This window comes from Muntiacus reevesi, chromosome 8 (genome assembly GCF_963930625.1).
Source record: "Muntiacus reevesi chromosome 8, mMunRee1.1, whole genome shotgun sequence".
NCBI classification, from domain to species: Eukaryota; Metazoa; Chordata; class Mammalia; order Artiodactyla; family Cervidae; genus Muntiacus; species Muntiacus reevesi.
Genome location: NC_089256.1, coordinates 82,890,871 through 82,907,702, shown reverse-complemented (window position 1 = coordinate 82,907,702; position 16,832 = coordinate 82,890,871). Strand labels below are relative to the sequence as shown.

The window sequence follows — 16,832 nt, the reverse complement described above, 5'->3', positions numbered from 1 at the left end:
TTTTCCTTGTAATTTAGGATATCACTTACACAGTACCTATATTTACACATTATACATAATGCATACACAGTTTTCAATTATTTTTTAAGGTATTAGGCATTTTGTGAAATTCCTTTGAACCATGAGCTCCTTGAGACCAGAAACTATGTTCTGTTTCACTTTGAATATGTTATAGTACAAGGCTTACACTCAACAGAGTGCCTGAGATATAGTAAGTATGCATCACATTATCACTGATTAATTAAATAAGCAAGTTTTTTCACTGTGAAATCAAGTTCTGGGCCTCTAGAAGAGTCCCTAAAGCTCTTAAAGGAAATGAGGTGTACACTTTTGAACTGTATTCTACAAGCAAGAATTAAGTAAGCTTTCTTTTTTGTGAACAATCTAAAGTTGAGTATATATTTATACCAAGGAAAAACTGCTGGAGCTTTAGTTTTCCAAAAGGAATAGATTTGCATTAAATTACGAATTCTATTTAACTCCTTTAACTCCTTCACTCTAGCTGAATTTTTCCCTCCACTATTTCCTGAGTCAAAGGTTTCACTGAACCACAGAAACAGAACTTTATCAATGGTGACATAATCATCTTCCTGAGTTTAATTTATATATGCTAAATTACAGGTATCTGAACAAATCACGGGCTTCCCTGGTGGCTCAGATGGTAAAGAATATGCCTGCAATTCGACAGACCTGGGTTCAATACCTGGGTTGGGAAGATCCACTGGAGGAGGGCATGGCAACCCATTCCAGTATTCTTGCCTGGAGAATCCCCATGGACAGAGGTGCCTGGCGGGCTACAGGCCACAGGATTGCAAAGAGTTGGACACAACTGAGCGACTAAGCACAGCACAGCACAAACAAGTCATATATTTATAAATTAAAAGATTCATTGGGCCTGCTTTTGCTGTATGATTTCAAAGAACATTTTCAGGGTATAAGTGGTATGGAAGGACTTTGACTAAAGGCAGGAAGAACCAGTCCTCTTCCCTAGCTTATTCCGCTTCTGTTGTTTCACAGTTCTTAGGAGAGTGTTCCGCATGCAGTAAAAATGTAAATACACGATGACCGTATGGAATATGTATAGCATAACTCTACACAGAAGTGGCTAATATGTAACCTCAAAGTCATTTCTATATCCTTACTCTCCAAATTCTCTATCTACTGAACTGTTAAACATGATGCTTCTCGGGAATTCCCTGGTAGCCCAGTAGTTATGACTCTGAGCTTCCACTGCCAGGAACCCAGGAACTAAGGTTCAATCCCTGGTCCAGGAACTAAGATCCTGGAAGCCACACAGCATGGCAAAAACCAAACTAAAAACCCTGATGCTTCTTCTTAAAACACTTTTATCCCTTCTGTAGCCAGTGAATCTCTAGCACCAAATCCCTGACCTATTAACTGGCCTCCTTGGCTCTAATTTATTAGCAGCTGAATAAAAGTTACAGGTGATATAATAACACCATAACATCAATAATAACAACTGCTCTTTATTGTGTACACTCAATATTTTTATTATATACACTGTCCTGTGTACTTTGTAATTTAACTCATTTAATCCTCACAACAATCCTATCAATTAGATATTAGGATCACATCTAAGAGATGAGAAAGCTTAAGCTCTGAGATATTTTATAATTTGCCTAAAGTTACATATAAGTAATGAACATTTGAACCTAGGTGACTAACTCAAAAACCTATATTTCTATTACCTACACTATACTGTGTTACTATCAAAATATGAAGAAAATGATTCTGCCTCTTCACACTGAAATCAAACATCAAAATCTCAGAGATAGGCTTAAAGGTTTTCCATTAATTTGTCCTACCCTGACCTGTCTTAACTGCCACTATTGTTCTGCTTCACTGTAACTGGTAAAATTATATATACCCAATTTGTTCTAAGCATTACATTGACTACTCCCAACCCACTTTAAATAAATACTAAAAGAATTCTAGGGTCTTAGAGAAAGTTCAAGGGTACTGAACAGACAATGGGGAGGAGGGGGAAGAAGACACTAGAGATGATAAAAAACAGTCTAAACAAGTTCTTAAAGTTTTACCATTTAGTCCCATCCTGTCTCAAATCTATACAGTGAGGCTGACTGTACTAATTTGAATTTTGTGCCAAATCATGTAAACATATTTATGATTTACTGGTATAATGAGAGTTGGAATAAGAGAGAAGTGAACCTTGTTGGAAACATCAACAGGTATTCCCTGTTCTATAGTAAAGGCTGATAAAACCACATACTTAAAAGACTATAACAAACCCACCCAGAAGAACGGGACTACTAAGAAAGTGACCTCTTACTGAGCAGTCTGGCAGATCCTGATAACAATTTACAAATGCCTGAGAAGTACCTGTAAAATTTTAGCATTTGGTTGAAGTGGTTTAATGATCAGCTGCTTGCCTGCTGTGTAAAGAACCTTTTCTGAATCAGGGCCCCATGCTACCGAATACACTGGTGTTCCTGTAAAAAGAAAAGAAAAGAAAAAGATAAACTTTAATTATCATGCTTTATAAAACGGAGATTGTTAGGAAAGTCAAAAAATCAATTTGAGGTATCATTTCATTTCCTCCTTATTCAATGGCCTATCCAAACCAGAGTATATAGCCTGATACTGAAACATAAAAGGCAAAGTAAATATGAGGTTACGGAAAGTTTTGCTGTCTATCAAGTGTGGCTTTGGCCTGGAAGTGAGGCTAAAGTATTGCCAGGATAAAGCTGACTCCACTTCCACGGGAAAGGTACAAATTTGATTTACCCACCATACTACAAACAACATTAAATTTCATACTGTTTTCAATTTCCTAGGGCAGGAATTTAGCGATTCCTAGGATAGGAATCCTAGAGATAAGATTTAAGTATTTTTTAATTCAATTACTTTGCAGATTACCTGATATCTTCTGGAAGACTATGCTTTGCTTGAGCCTATCTTTTAAAAAATGAATATCATGTCAATTGAGAGCATTAAATTGTCTGTGGTCCACTGACCCAGTTACCTATTCAGTAGAATCTATTCATTAGGGAAGTGAATCCAGGTTATAAAATAAACCTATAAAATATTAACCCATTTATATTTATAAAATCAAGCCTTTAAAAATTGTCTAGGATTCCTAAGTCAGGCTAACTTTATGTGAATGAGTGAATAAATCCTTCAGAAATTTACATTCACAGTAAAATGAAATCTAAATCTAAGGATTTATGAGCAATCAGTAAAATGTGTTTATTGAAATGGAAAACCCAACAGATTAAATCAACAGGAAGCAACAGCAATCAACAGGGAGTAAATTTCAGTAAGAAAAATGCTGTAATTGGGTTTCCCAGGTGGCACAGTGGTAAAGAATCTGCCTGCCAATGTATAAGATGCAGGAGACGTGGGTTTGATCCCTGGGTCGGGAAGATTCCCTGGAGAAGGAAATGGCAACCCACTCCAGTACTCTTGCCTAGGAAATCCCATGGACTGAGGAGCCAATAGCCCATGGGGTCACAGAAGACTTGGCAACTAAAACAACACTCAGTGCTTTACAGGGCTTTGCTAAGTCACGTATGACTCTCTGCAACTCCACAGACTGCCAGGCTTCCCTGCCCATCACTATCTCTGGGAGTTTACGCAGAGTCATGCCCATTGAGTCGGTAATGCCATTCATCTCATTCTGTGTCTTCCCCTTCTCCTCCTCCCTTCAGTCTTTCCCAGCATCAGGGTCCTTTCCAATGAGTCAGCTCTTCGCACCAGGTGGCCAAAGTATTGGAGCTTCAGCATCAGCATCAGTCCTTCCAAAAAATATTCAAGGTTGATTTCCTTTAGGACTGACTAGTTTGATCTCCTTACTGTCCAAGGGACTCTCAAGAGTCTTCTCCAACACCACAGTTCAAAATCATCAATTCTTTTGCGCTCAGCAGTCTTTATGGTTCAACTCTCACATCCATACATGACTACTGGAAAAACCATAGCTTTGGCTTTATGAACCTTTGTCAGCAAAGTGTTGTCCCTGCTTTTTAATACCCTATCTAGGTCTGTATAGCTTTCCTTCCAAAGAGCAAGTATCTTTTTAAATTTCATGGGTGCAGTCACCATCTGCAGTGATTTTGGAGCCCAAGAAAATAAAATATGTCACTGTTTCTACTTTTTTCCCTTCTATTTGCCATGAAGTGATGGGAATCAGACTTAGAGGACTTAGAAAATCTGATTTAGACCTAATCCAAAAAACTCCATAAGCATTCCTTCCATGGTATAGGTTAGATATTATACTGGGTCTAAATTTCCTGGTCAGTTGGTGACACCTAGGACTGTTTGGATTCAGAGGAACCTACAGATGGCCAATGAGATGGCTCACCTCAGAAGCACTTCTTCTGCTCTTAGTAACTACATTCTCCTGGAACATTATCTGGGAGTAGCCAGGAGCTGACCTGGGCCTCAAAGTAAATCTCCAAATCAACGGAGTTCAACTCTAATAAACTCTCCAGAAAATGTAAACCAAAATTTCAGATATTCCAAATGTGATTCTTGGTAAGCACTGTAAGGGAGTAAATTACAGGTTCCTTCTTTATTCCATTATTACAGTTGTAATTATTGTGCAAAAAAGTAAATTTATATATTTTAATTATCAATTATCAAAGCTTCACGAATACACTCAGTAAAGTTACACTTTCCTCAGTGTATACAAAACTATGACAAACATCTACCCCCAAGGAAATAATTCAGTAAACACAACTCCCATTGAGTTATACAGGATGTGACTCTAGCCCTTTAGTTGTGGTAAAAGACATGGTTTGGGGTATAGGATGAAGAGCTAGGGACTCTTCTGTCCTCTTTCACATTGAATCTGTGGCTCCATTAAGTCAGCTGTGTCACCATTTCCTTGTTTATAAACCTTATAAATCTTCATAAAACTTACCTCCCATGTTGGGATGTGGAGATCATTCATTTCCTGCTTATAAGATAATTTTTTAAACAATAATACTGTCAAAAAAACAGGTATAGTAACTTAAAGAATAAAACAAAATAAGCTTGTAAAGGAAAATTTAAACAATTCCTTTGTTAAAATATGTGGTTTTTAACCACATTCCTTCAATCCAAAAACAAACAAGGAATTTTTTATGATAAATAAGCAATCCTAAATAAGATCAATAACTGCCTTATTAGTTACAGCTTCCTAATCAGCAATATTCAAAATGCATATAACATCAAGAACTAAGAGAATGCGTCTTTATATTCATTCTTTACATTTAGAATAAAATGTTAAGTGTGAAATTCCTATATACATGAATGTCTATTGCTATACAACTTTGATTTAGGTGGTTCTAGAGAAGATTATTAAATGTGGATGAATTAGCTTCATAATAAAAACAATGATTTCTATTATAAAAAATCCATCTCACTAGCATTTGAAACAAATCTCTAATATTTTTAAATGTTTTTTAAAAACATTTATTAAAGCTACACTTCACTTTGCAAAGTCAGTATGGAAATAATAATATAGCCTTCAGGTTAAAAAACTTTACAACAAAAAATTTAGCAAACCATGTAATGAGATGTTATTAATTTCATCTTTAACAAAAATGGACAAAAAACGTAAATAGTTTTGCAATAATTGATTTCTTGCTTTTTATACTGGGAATTTTTATTTATGCTCCATTTCAGTTAAGACACCCAAAAAGATCTTGTTTTTCTGACTTTGTACACTAAGATCATGTGATCTTTTTGACATTTTTTAAGAAACCACATGCACCTGGGGTTGTGTTAAATGTCAGACCCTTATCTCTCTGTAAAACAAATTATCTAAATTCTTTCAACCTGTTGAAGGCATTTTAAACCACAGAAGAGGAGACAAAAATGTATTTCAATTGTTTTAAGGAAGTACATAGTCAAATATACCATGTTTTTCACATTCATACTAAAGGTATCCCCTAAAATGTTGTTTTTGCATGTTTTTAAGAATGCTTTTGAAACAAACTCTTCACTATTACCATGAAGCATTAGCTACCTCTGTGTTGAAGGCAGTATAGGTCTACACAGAGTGAACATAAGAAGGCAGAGAAGGGTTTGGCACTACATAAGCACCATCTATTAGTAACCACTACTGCTACTTTGTAATGAAATAAGCAACCATTTGTTATTGTGTTGCTCATGGGAGTAGGCACTTTATCCTTTAAAACCTAGTTAAAATATGCTGCAATATTTGCCAGCAAGCTTTTCAATTTTTTTGGTGGTCAAATCATTAAGAATTCAAAAACAAAGAATTATCTCCCTTTCATTCTATTTGTAGAGACATGTATTAACAAATAAGTAACATCAAGTGGAAAATATTCCTCAAAAAAAAAAAAAGAAAACTTTTTGGCTGTGTATGTCGCCAGGTCAGTACAGAGAAAAAAAGCTAAAATGAAGGCATGTGTTTCTTTACTTTCTATCCTCAGTCACCTCTCCCTTGGGGATCTCAGCTTCCTCCATAGCTTCACCATTCACCTTTCTGTAGCAGACTCTCACATTAATATTTCAGCCTTTATTTCTGAGTTCTAACAAATTTCCATCTACCCCAAAGACATGCCAAAACTTCAAACTCTACATATTTGTATATTATCCCTCCCCATATATTCCCTCATTCATTCTTCCTCTGAATTCTTCACCTCTTACAGGGTGATTCATTCCTCTCGGCCGCTGAGAACTATGCACTTTTTCCAACCACTCTCATCACCACCTCTGTTCAAGCCTCACTGCACACTAGCAGAGAACACCTCAGTAACCTCTGTACCAGTCACCCCCGTGTAACCTCTACCTCCTCTAATTGATCCTACATCCTACTGCTAAGGTAATCTTCCTAAAGAGTTCCCAGGTGGCAAAGTCGTACAGAATCCACTTGTCAAGCAGGAGATGCAGGTTCAGTCTTTGGGTCAGGAAGATCCCCTGGAGAACAAAATGCAACCCACTCCAGTATTCTTGCCTGGGAAATTCCATGGACAGAGGAGACTTGCAGGCTACAGTCCATGGGGTTGCCAAGAGTCAGACATGACTTAGCGACTAAAACAACAACAAAATCTACCTAAAGAAACAGGCTTTATCTCTTACTATCCTGCTCATCTTTTAAAGATTTTTATATGGTTATAGAACAAAATTCAACTGGACTTCCCTGGTGGTCCAGTGGCTAGGATTCCCTGCTCCCAATGCAGGAGGCCTTTGAGTTCAATTCCTGGTGAAGGAACTAGATCCCACATTCTCCAACTAAGACCACAGTCAAATAAATAAAAAGAAATATTTAAAAAGTATAAACTCCAACCCCCTTCATTTAATGTCTGAGGCTATCTGTGTAATGATCCCTCTGGCCGTAGCATCCTTCACACAGCCTACACTCTGGCCCAAGGGGTCTGCTCCCACTCACCTGACTCCCAGGCCTTATGCTGGTCTGTCTCTGTGCCTCTGATCATCTAACTTCCTCCAGAGCTTTGCTGCATTGTCAACAAGCCCTTTTCCCTACCTAATTTCTTTATCTTTCAAAGTCTAGTTAAAAGATGCTGCAGTATTTCCCAGAGAAGGTATTCTGATACCTTCTCTCCCCTCAAAGCATTCATCTCTGCCTTCCTGTCTTCCCACAATGCCTTAAGGCATCATTATAATTATTCTTGGCCTACATATTACTTTTCTCTAATAAGGAAAAATAACTCTTGATAGGCACCAGTAAGAATCATTTTTAAACATAGTCAAATTCTACCTCTATCCCACTAAAAAAGAGAATTAATGCTTTTTCTGCATTGGAGAAGGGGATGACTATGACTTTTTCTATCTTTATGACTGCCTCTAATTATCAAGAAATGAATTCAGGAATTTTTCTATTCATCAAGGAATAAGTACAATTAACATGAATATGTAGTAAAAAATCATAAAGTGCTTTCAATATTATTTACATAATTCCAAGTCTTAGAGTAATTCAGGCTTATGTTATTTCATTTTTATGTCAAAATTTAGTTTTTCTCCTCAAAGGGGCTCTGAGTCCCCCACCTCCATCTGCCTTGGTCATTTTACTTGAGAGTTTAGCATTTAGCTCTCAGTAGATTATATTTATAACTATCCTCAAAACTTGTAGCCTATAGTAAATCAAACAAACCTTATAAATAACTAGGGACTTTTTCTTCAGGGTTAATGTCATTACAACTTAACTTCTTCAATGATTTTTCCCAGAAATAAAATGGGAAAAGTCTATGCTTACTAGGAAAGTGTGGGTGGCAACAATGACCAAAAATTCATAAATTAAAATCACAGTTCTATAATGAATTTATAATTTTTAACCTAGAAAAAGATACTAGTTATTAAGCTGAAATACTAATGGGTTAAATAAAATCTACCTAATTTAGTTTTGCTCATTAGTCTCATAGTTAACATAAACCTTGAGTAAGAAGAATAACAAGATTCAGATAGGATAAAAATGATCAGCAATTTAATAGCATTTGATGTTAAGGAAATTGGAGCTGTTTGGAATGCTGGTGTAAAATACCATTACGTGATTCAATGAATACATAATTAAAATTACCTATCCTATATGACATAATATATAATTTAGCTTTTAAGAAAATCCTATTTATGCATTTATCTGGAAGGAATGAACAAAAAAAGCACCATCCATCCCTCTCCAAAATAAATACCATACACAAAAACTAACTCAAAATAGATCATAGACCTAAATGTAAGCACTAAAGCTATAAAACTCTTACAAGAAAATACAGATATAAGTCTCCATGATTTTGGATTTGGCAATAGTTTCTTAGATATAACACCAAAACATAAACAATCAAAGAAAAAAAAATGGATAAACTGAATTCCATCAAAACTTTTGTGCTTAAGAGACTTCGCTGGTTGTCCAGTAGTTCAAAATCCTCCTGCCAATGCAGAGGATAGGGTTCGATCCCTGGTCCCAGATCGACCAGGATGGAGCAACTAAGCCAGTGGCCACAATACCGAGTCAACATGCCCTAGAGCCTGTGCTCCGCAAAAAGAGAAGCCACCAAGATGAGAAGCCCATATACTGCACAGCTAGGGAAAGCCTGCACGAAGCAACGAAGAGCCCATGTGTCACAACAAAGACCCAGCACAGACAAAAGTAAAATAAATATTAAAAAAAACTTCTGTGCTTCAAAAGATGTCATCAAGAAAATAAAAAGGAAACCCACAGAATGGTGAAGTCATATATCCAAGTTGCAAATCATATATTCAATGGTCTATTAACCAGAATACATAAAGAACTCTTAACAACTCGATAATAAAAAGACAACCCAATTTAAAAATGCACAAAGAATTTTAATAGATATTTCTCCAAACAAGATCTACAAACAGCCATAAAGTACATGAAAAGAGGCTCAACATCACTAGTCATAAGAGAAATGCAAACCAAAACTACTATGAGATACTACTTTACAGTCACTAGGATGGTTATAATAAAAGTATAGTAACAAGTTTTGAGGATTTGGAGACACGGGAACCTTCATATATTTCTAGTGGGAATGTAAAATGGTATGTTTACTTTGAAAAAAAAAAAAAACTTGAAGAAGACTTTAACTTACTGATATGAAACTATATTCAATGCAGTTCACAATTCAAGTGAAAACAAGTAAGGAGCATATTGTAGTAGATGCAGTAAGCCTCTGGGAGTGTTTGCTGGGTGGCCAGAAGACAGGGGTAATATGAAAGACAAGGGTAGTACTTAAGAGATAACTTTATACCCTTTCTTACACTTCAAATTCTGAACTATGTGAATTAGTATCTATTAAAAATTTATACTTTAAAAAGATGTAAGCACTCCCTGCAAGGCATATGCTAACAATCAAAATTTTATGATCACTATTATTGAAAATTGGGAGTAGGAAATGGCAACCCACTCCAGTATTATTGCCTGGAAAAGACCAGGGACAGAGGAGCCTGGCTGGCTGTAGTCCATGGGATCGCAGAGTCAGACACAACTGAGCACAAACACACACTATTGAAAATAGGAGATGCAAACTCAAATCCCTTCAGAGGTTTATGTTGTGTTCTACCATGTAATATAAATGAGTAAATTATTATATGTGGAATGTAAGAAAACTAAGAGAAGTTTAAAATCCAACTAAAAGTGGCACAGCCACTACTGAACTCCAGCTGATTGTATTTATTCTGGAAAGCAGACGTAATGTTGCCAGTTCTTCCAATTTTTCAAGATACCAAAGAGATCCATAAAAGAATGTAAAATATCCTAATCTTTAATGCTGGGCCTGGACCATGCTAGTGGGCTAGATTCAGGACACAGGCCATCTGTGACCTTTGATGAATGAAAAGTCCTTAATTCATGAATATACTGGGCTTCTAAACTTCCTCTGCAGGTTTGGGAATTCTAAATGCATTTTCTGTGTAAGAGTGAAATAAGCAGCAATCTGTTTTCCATTATACAGATAAATGACAGCACTGAACCAAAAGTGCTATGTCTTCTACCCTCTATCATTAACAGTGTTTATGTTAAGCAACTTAGGCTAAGTTTCAACTTTAGACTTTGGAAGTCCAAAATGGTAGACCCCAGGGGTAATCAAAGGGAAGGAGATGACTAGGAAGAATTTAAAAGAAAAGGAGCCTTAGGATGACACCTGGTGAAGAATCTCAGGCAAAAATTCAGATTATTGTAATGGTAAAAAAGATAAGCTTTCAAAATTTCTCTGAAGATCTGTGTCTTCTCTAGATAACATATTTAGTAAAAAAGAAAAGAAAGGGGAAAAGGGTATGTATCAGTAGCAGCTACAGCTGAAAATAACTGCAGGCTCAGCTCTAAGGGGGTGGTAATGATCTCCAAAAGAATTCTGTAGTTGCTTGTAAGTCAGACATCATAAGGTAAGAATGCCAAATAATTAGCACTAACAAAAATTATAAAGCCAAAAGCAAATGCCTATTCTTATTAGCTGAAAATAAAATTTATTTTCTAAAGGTATACTTTATCACTAAAGCAACAATAAATTGATATTTTTTTCCTAACTGAAATTTACTCATGAATGTTTCTATGAACTCTGAATTTTCTACTCATGGCTAAATATTCTATTTGAAAATTATCTGTACCAAAGACTTAACCTCAGGAGATAATCACTACATATCACTTATGGTTACTTTTGCTAACATTTGGTTAATGTGTAGCTAAAGAAATATAACTATTTTAACACTATCCTAAGAGTGAACATAATTTAAAAAATGAAATCTGAAAATTTTTGGAAGTCAGTTGTTGGAGATGCTTCACAATATGACTTTATCATATAATTCTGAAGATCAGTCTGCAAGTTTTTTGGCAATTTCTCTCTAAAGCAGATATGTGCTCAAGACAACATTAATCTGACTTCTGGATTGATTTTATAGGCACTTTTTCCCAGTGAGTATGGAAAACCAAGCTGCTGTTCTAAGCAGTTTTATTTTACCAAGTTTTGGATCATGAAAGTCTCTGTTCCCCTTCATTAGTACTGAAATCAAATGTGCAACACAATTCAGAAAGGGTGCTAAATATTAAGAAGTCATTAGAATTATTAAGTACGGAGATTGAATGTATTCTATTATTATTAGACACCTCATGCTATTTCAGATAGAATATGCACATAATGCTTCAGAGTTATCCAAAAAAGAATCACTAGCCTATAACTCTATTTTTATAGATTCACTAACAAAGAAAAAGTCCTTGAGTATTTCTTATATTTCTGGGCTCAAATAAAAGTCACCATGGCCCATCAGGAAACATGAAAGTAAGAGGAAAAAGTTTAAATAGAAGTAAAAGATTTCAGATTTTGAACCTGACCAAAATCAATCTGAGGAACTACATTAGACTATTTTTACAGGAAAATGTTAAGACATTTATAATACATACCTTGATGAGCTAAAGTCGATCTTAGCATTCCAGTTTTTGACCATATTTTTATTTGTCCATCTTCTCCAACTATAAAAAGAAAATGATAATTGACATTTTACCTAAAGGAAATATATGTAAACATTATATATACATACAAAAATCAGCTCTGTCTACACTAATGCACATTTAAAATTCAGACACAAGTTTCTCTAATTATACATCACTGCTTCACAACTAAAAAATTTACCTGAAATTACTTTGAAACAATTTTATCAAAGTAGCCTAACTTTCATGACGATAATTGTTTTTCCTTTAATCTTAGAAGATTTGTAAGTATATTATTCAAATAATGCTCTCATTTTCACTGACATCTCCATCCGAGAAGCACTCTAAGAAAACTGCTTTCAGTGTGATGAGAAGAGTTACAGCCAAATTCCAGGGAATTGGGGACTGAATGGAGTGAAGTAACAGACTACTCTTTTGAACAGTTTGCCTGAGAGGGAAAGAAAGAGGAAATCGTAGCTAGAGTTATTTATTAAAGGAAGGATTTTTTATTTCTTTTTCCTCAATTTTCAAGATAAATAGCATCTAAACACATTTACATGCTGGGAAAAAGGAAAAAACAAAAAACACTGGAAAAGGAGAAGTTGAAAAAACAGGCAAGACAAGAGACAACTCACTGATAAAAGTCCTACAAAAGGCCCAGGGGACAGGTGTCATGGTTTTCAAATATAACTATAAACTCTCTGTTATTCTCTCTTTTAAGAACTTAAGCTTAATTTCTCTCTCCTTCAGTTTGGGCTATACTTAGTGACTTGCTTCTAATAAAATATGGTGGAAATGATGGAGTATGACATCCAAGGATGGGTTATAAAATATACTGCGGCTTCCATCCTTCTCTCTTGGATCATTCACCCAGGGAGAATCTCCAGCAGTCATGCTGTAAGAACATTCAAGTAGCCCTATGGAGAAGTGCACGCTGTAAGGAACTGTTAGGCCTCAGTCATAGAGTCACAGAGGAAGTAGGACCTCGTGCCAACAGCCATGTGAGTGGGCCATCTTGGAACCATCCAGCCCCAATAGGGCTTCATATGACTGCAGCCCCATCCAACTTCTTGATTCTGAGACAGAACCACCCAGCTAAACGTTCCCTGTCTCACAGAAACTGTTAGCTAATACATGTTATCTTAAGTCACTAACTTTGGGGATAATCTGTCATACAACAATAGATATCTAATATAACAGGTGAAGATGAGAAATGCTCGATAGGGCAGGAGATAGAAGAGAGACAGAAAGGAGTAAATTAAATGAGAAAATTTTGAATTTTGATGGCTCAGATGGTAAAGAATCTGCCTGCAATGCAGGAGACCCAGGTTTGATCCCTGGGTCAGGAAGATCCCCTGGAGAAAGGAATGGCAACCCACTCCAGTATTCTTGCCTGGAGAATTCCATGGACAGAGGAGGCTGGCAAGTTATAGTCCATGGGGTCGCAAAGAGTCAGACGCAACAGAGCAACTAACATGTGCATGTGTGCGTGCGTAACACACACACACACACACATTTAAATGAGAATATTTTGAAGAATTAAAACTTATATTTACTCAACATTTGATTATTTCAAAACCCTCTTGACAGAATGCTCTCCACTAGCCATGTAAGAAAACTAATATGACACTCTGAATTATAACATTACATAGCAGTCTAGATCAATACTATGCCAATTACTTGCTATTAGACAAGGAAAGATACTACTGCTAAATTAAAACATTCTGTTCCTCCGGAAATTTTTCTTTAAAAAATTCATTTTAAATGTCGTTTCTGCAGATAACTTACCTGTAACTAATGCTGTTCCTTCATAATTCCATCGTCCTGCAAGCACTGCTCCACAGTGAGCTTCCACACTTTTTTCCACTCTTCCTAACTTAGAAACCAGATGAAATTTGCCTAAAAGAAATTATACTTGAGAAATCTATTTTATTAAATTAATTTCTCCAATCAACAAGCATCTGTTGAGTACCAACTATTAGATTAGTCAGCATGGTGCTAGGTATCAGAGATACAGGGCAAATAATATAATTATTCTTACTCTTGAGGAATGCACAAATCTACTGGAAAACAGGCACAAAGGCAAAATTATAAACCCTTGAAACAAGCGGTGTGAGAGAATATATATATGATACTATGACAGTTCAGAAGGACAATAAAATTCTACTGGAATATGGTCAAAGGAACCCAAGAGGAATATCAACAAAGCCTTCTGTTTAAGCAGAATTTTGAAGCTTTGTTGTTTTTTTTAAACGGTTATAGAAAAGCTAGGAAAAGTTATATAACCTGTTTTTTTTAAAACAGGTTGTAGAAGGAATTATGGAGAAGAAAGGATCTAAATAGTTGAACGCTGTTTAAAAAAAAAAAACTGAGGCATATTAAAAAATACTGCATTTATTTGCACAGAAATCAATTTCAATTCAGCAGTGCCAAACCTTAAGTGGTTAGGAATGCTCCACTGACAGGAGCTCAGGTACAGAAAAATGACAAAACTAAGGATATTACTGACTGACTATAGCTTAAAGCCTAGTTGGCTGTCTGTGATTGGTTGTCCTTTGGTTTCAATTTTGTAACCTTGAAGGATTCATTTAAAGGCTTAGATTTTGACTTACTGAGGTATACACTATTAGAGTCACCTCAAGTCTAAATGCCTCCTTCTTTAATGAACTTAACGGATAATCCCAAATTTTTGAAATCGTTTCCTTATTTTACACTGTACCAGGCACCAGGTAGACAAAAAGAAACAGGTTATTTGGTTGCTCATCAAAAGTTCACACATTTATAGGCAAACAGCAGAAGACTTACAACATTACAAGACCTAAGCAAAGTATATAAGAGATGTCAAGGGAACTAATCAACTATACAAAGAATAAGTACTACAGGAAGCCAAAACAATTGCAGTGTTGTTTTGAATGATCATGAAGTCTAGTAATATATAGTTTGTAATAAAATAATTAAGTACAGGTGGTCCTCTATATTCAAGGGTTCTGAAATCCTTGGACTCAACCTACCAAAAAACAAACAAAAAAGCCCACAAAGCTCCAAAAACAGAACTTGAATTTGCCCTGCACCATCAACTATTTACACAGCATTTACATTGTATTTACAACTATTTACATAGCATTTGTATTGTACTAGGTATTATAAGCAGTATAGAGATGTCTAGAGATGACTTGCTTCCCTAGTGGCTCAGGGGGTAAAAAGTCTGCCCGCAATGCGGGAGACCCAGGTTTGATCCCTGGGTTGGGAAGATCCCCTGGAGAAGGAAATGGCAACCCACTCCAGTATTCTTGCCTGAACAATCCCATGGACAGCGGAGCCTGGTGGGTTACAGTCCATGGGGTCACAAAGAGTCCCATGCCATTGAGCGACTTCACTTTCACTTTCAGAGATGACTTAAAGTATACGGGAGGATGTGTGTAGGTTATGTGCAAATACTATGCCATTTTATACAAGGGACTTGGCCATCTGTAGATTTTAGTATCTACAGGGGTCCTGCAACCAAACCCCAGGGATACTGAGAGCCAACTGTAAGTGCAATTAGAAATTTTCCCCAAATAAAAAATATATATATTTTTTTGCTGTAAAAGAATAATGTGGCTTGCCTAATCGAATTCTGCTTCAAAGGATTTGTTTGAATTCATTTTTAACTTAAGACTTCTCGAGATTCTTACTAATGTTAACAATTCATTAAAAATATATTTAAGTCAGATGCTTTAGGTGGCTTTAAAACGTTTCTCTGGAGAATTCTAATACAGATGGTTTTCAAATATTTTATACCTAGCATCTTGTGGTTATTTCACTGGCCACCAAACCATTTCCATCAACAAAGTCATTCCTCCATTTTACACACATTGCATATATTTGTAGCTCTGTTGCAGCATTTTTTTATTGGGCTATGATTCTTCAAGGGGCCATGTCTTAGTCATAGTTTTATTTGCGATAGTGCTTTTACATAAACAGCATTCATTAAGTTTAACCAACTCAGTAACCATACTTAGCAACTTAAGACTTTGACATTCTTTTTTTTCTCATTCAATCTGATCACTTATTTTCCAGGCCCTCATCAATAAACTACCCCTTTCCTTCATCTAACCACCCACCAGTGCCATCTACTTTTCCTCATATCTTCCTTTTAATTTTATATTTGCCTCTGGGTCACTTTTCAATGTAATAAGATTACTTTGAATTCAACTGTACTATTATTCTCTTTATGAGACTAAAAAAATTAAATTGGATATAATTTTTTTAATGCATTGCTTTACAGAGAAAATATGAGGGGGGTGGATTTCAAAAGAGGAAACTAGAAAGATGACATATAGTGAGTGGCCAATATTTACTTTATCCAAGTCTATTTCACTAAATGTTAGCATGCTGCCTAACACAAAATACCCACATACTAAATTGCTACATGTCATGTATGAATCTATCATCAAATAAATTAACCAAGCAACTCCTGAACCATAAATGAAAGATCCATAAATTTATTTTCAACCTATTTAGAAATTTTATGTACTTTGACCACTGATATTTCTTATCCTAAAATATGTAATCTGACTTTCTGACAAATGCTGAATTCTTACTTCCCACAACCTCACAGAAGACACACACTGAGACAACTAAGGCCAGCTCTCTGCATAGACTGGCACTCAATACATCCTTGGGCTTTGTAGTTTGTCTGATTGTTACACGTTGCTTGAATAGCACAACCCAAGTAAAGCCTAAGTATAAAACTATATATACATTAAAAAAAATTTTAACATAATTATTCCTTTAACGGTTTTGGGTCTTCTTCCTTCAGCCTTTCTATAAACTTTTTTAAATGCTAGACCAAAAAACTAGAGACCAAAAAAATTACCTCTAATTATTTGCTAAGGGTAGGGTTGGGAAGAGAATAAAAACAATTCATTTATTTATTTAATTGATAGCAATTCATTGATTAAACAGTGGA

General features: G+C 35.7%; 1 protein-coding gene across 1 annotated transcript in view; it reads right to left on the bottom strand.

Annotated features, from left to right (window-relative positions):
• Window positions 1-16,832, bottom strand: part of IFT80 (intraflagellar transport 80) — a 113,873-nt gene that overhangs the window by 74,341 nt on the left and 22,700 nt on the right. Inside the window, exons 4-6 of the mRNA XM_065942678.1 lie at window positions 13,670-13,780; window positions 11,855-11,923; window positions 2,362-2,471 (exon numbers count right to left, since the gene is read on the bottom strand). Of these exons, the coding sequence (XP_065798750.1) occupies window positions 2,362-2,471; window positions 11,855-11,923; window positions 13,670-13,780 (290 nt within the window). The remainder of the gene's footprint in view (window positions 1-2,361; window positions 2,472-11,854; window positions 11,924-13,669; window positions 13,781-16,832) is intronic.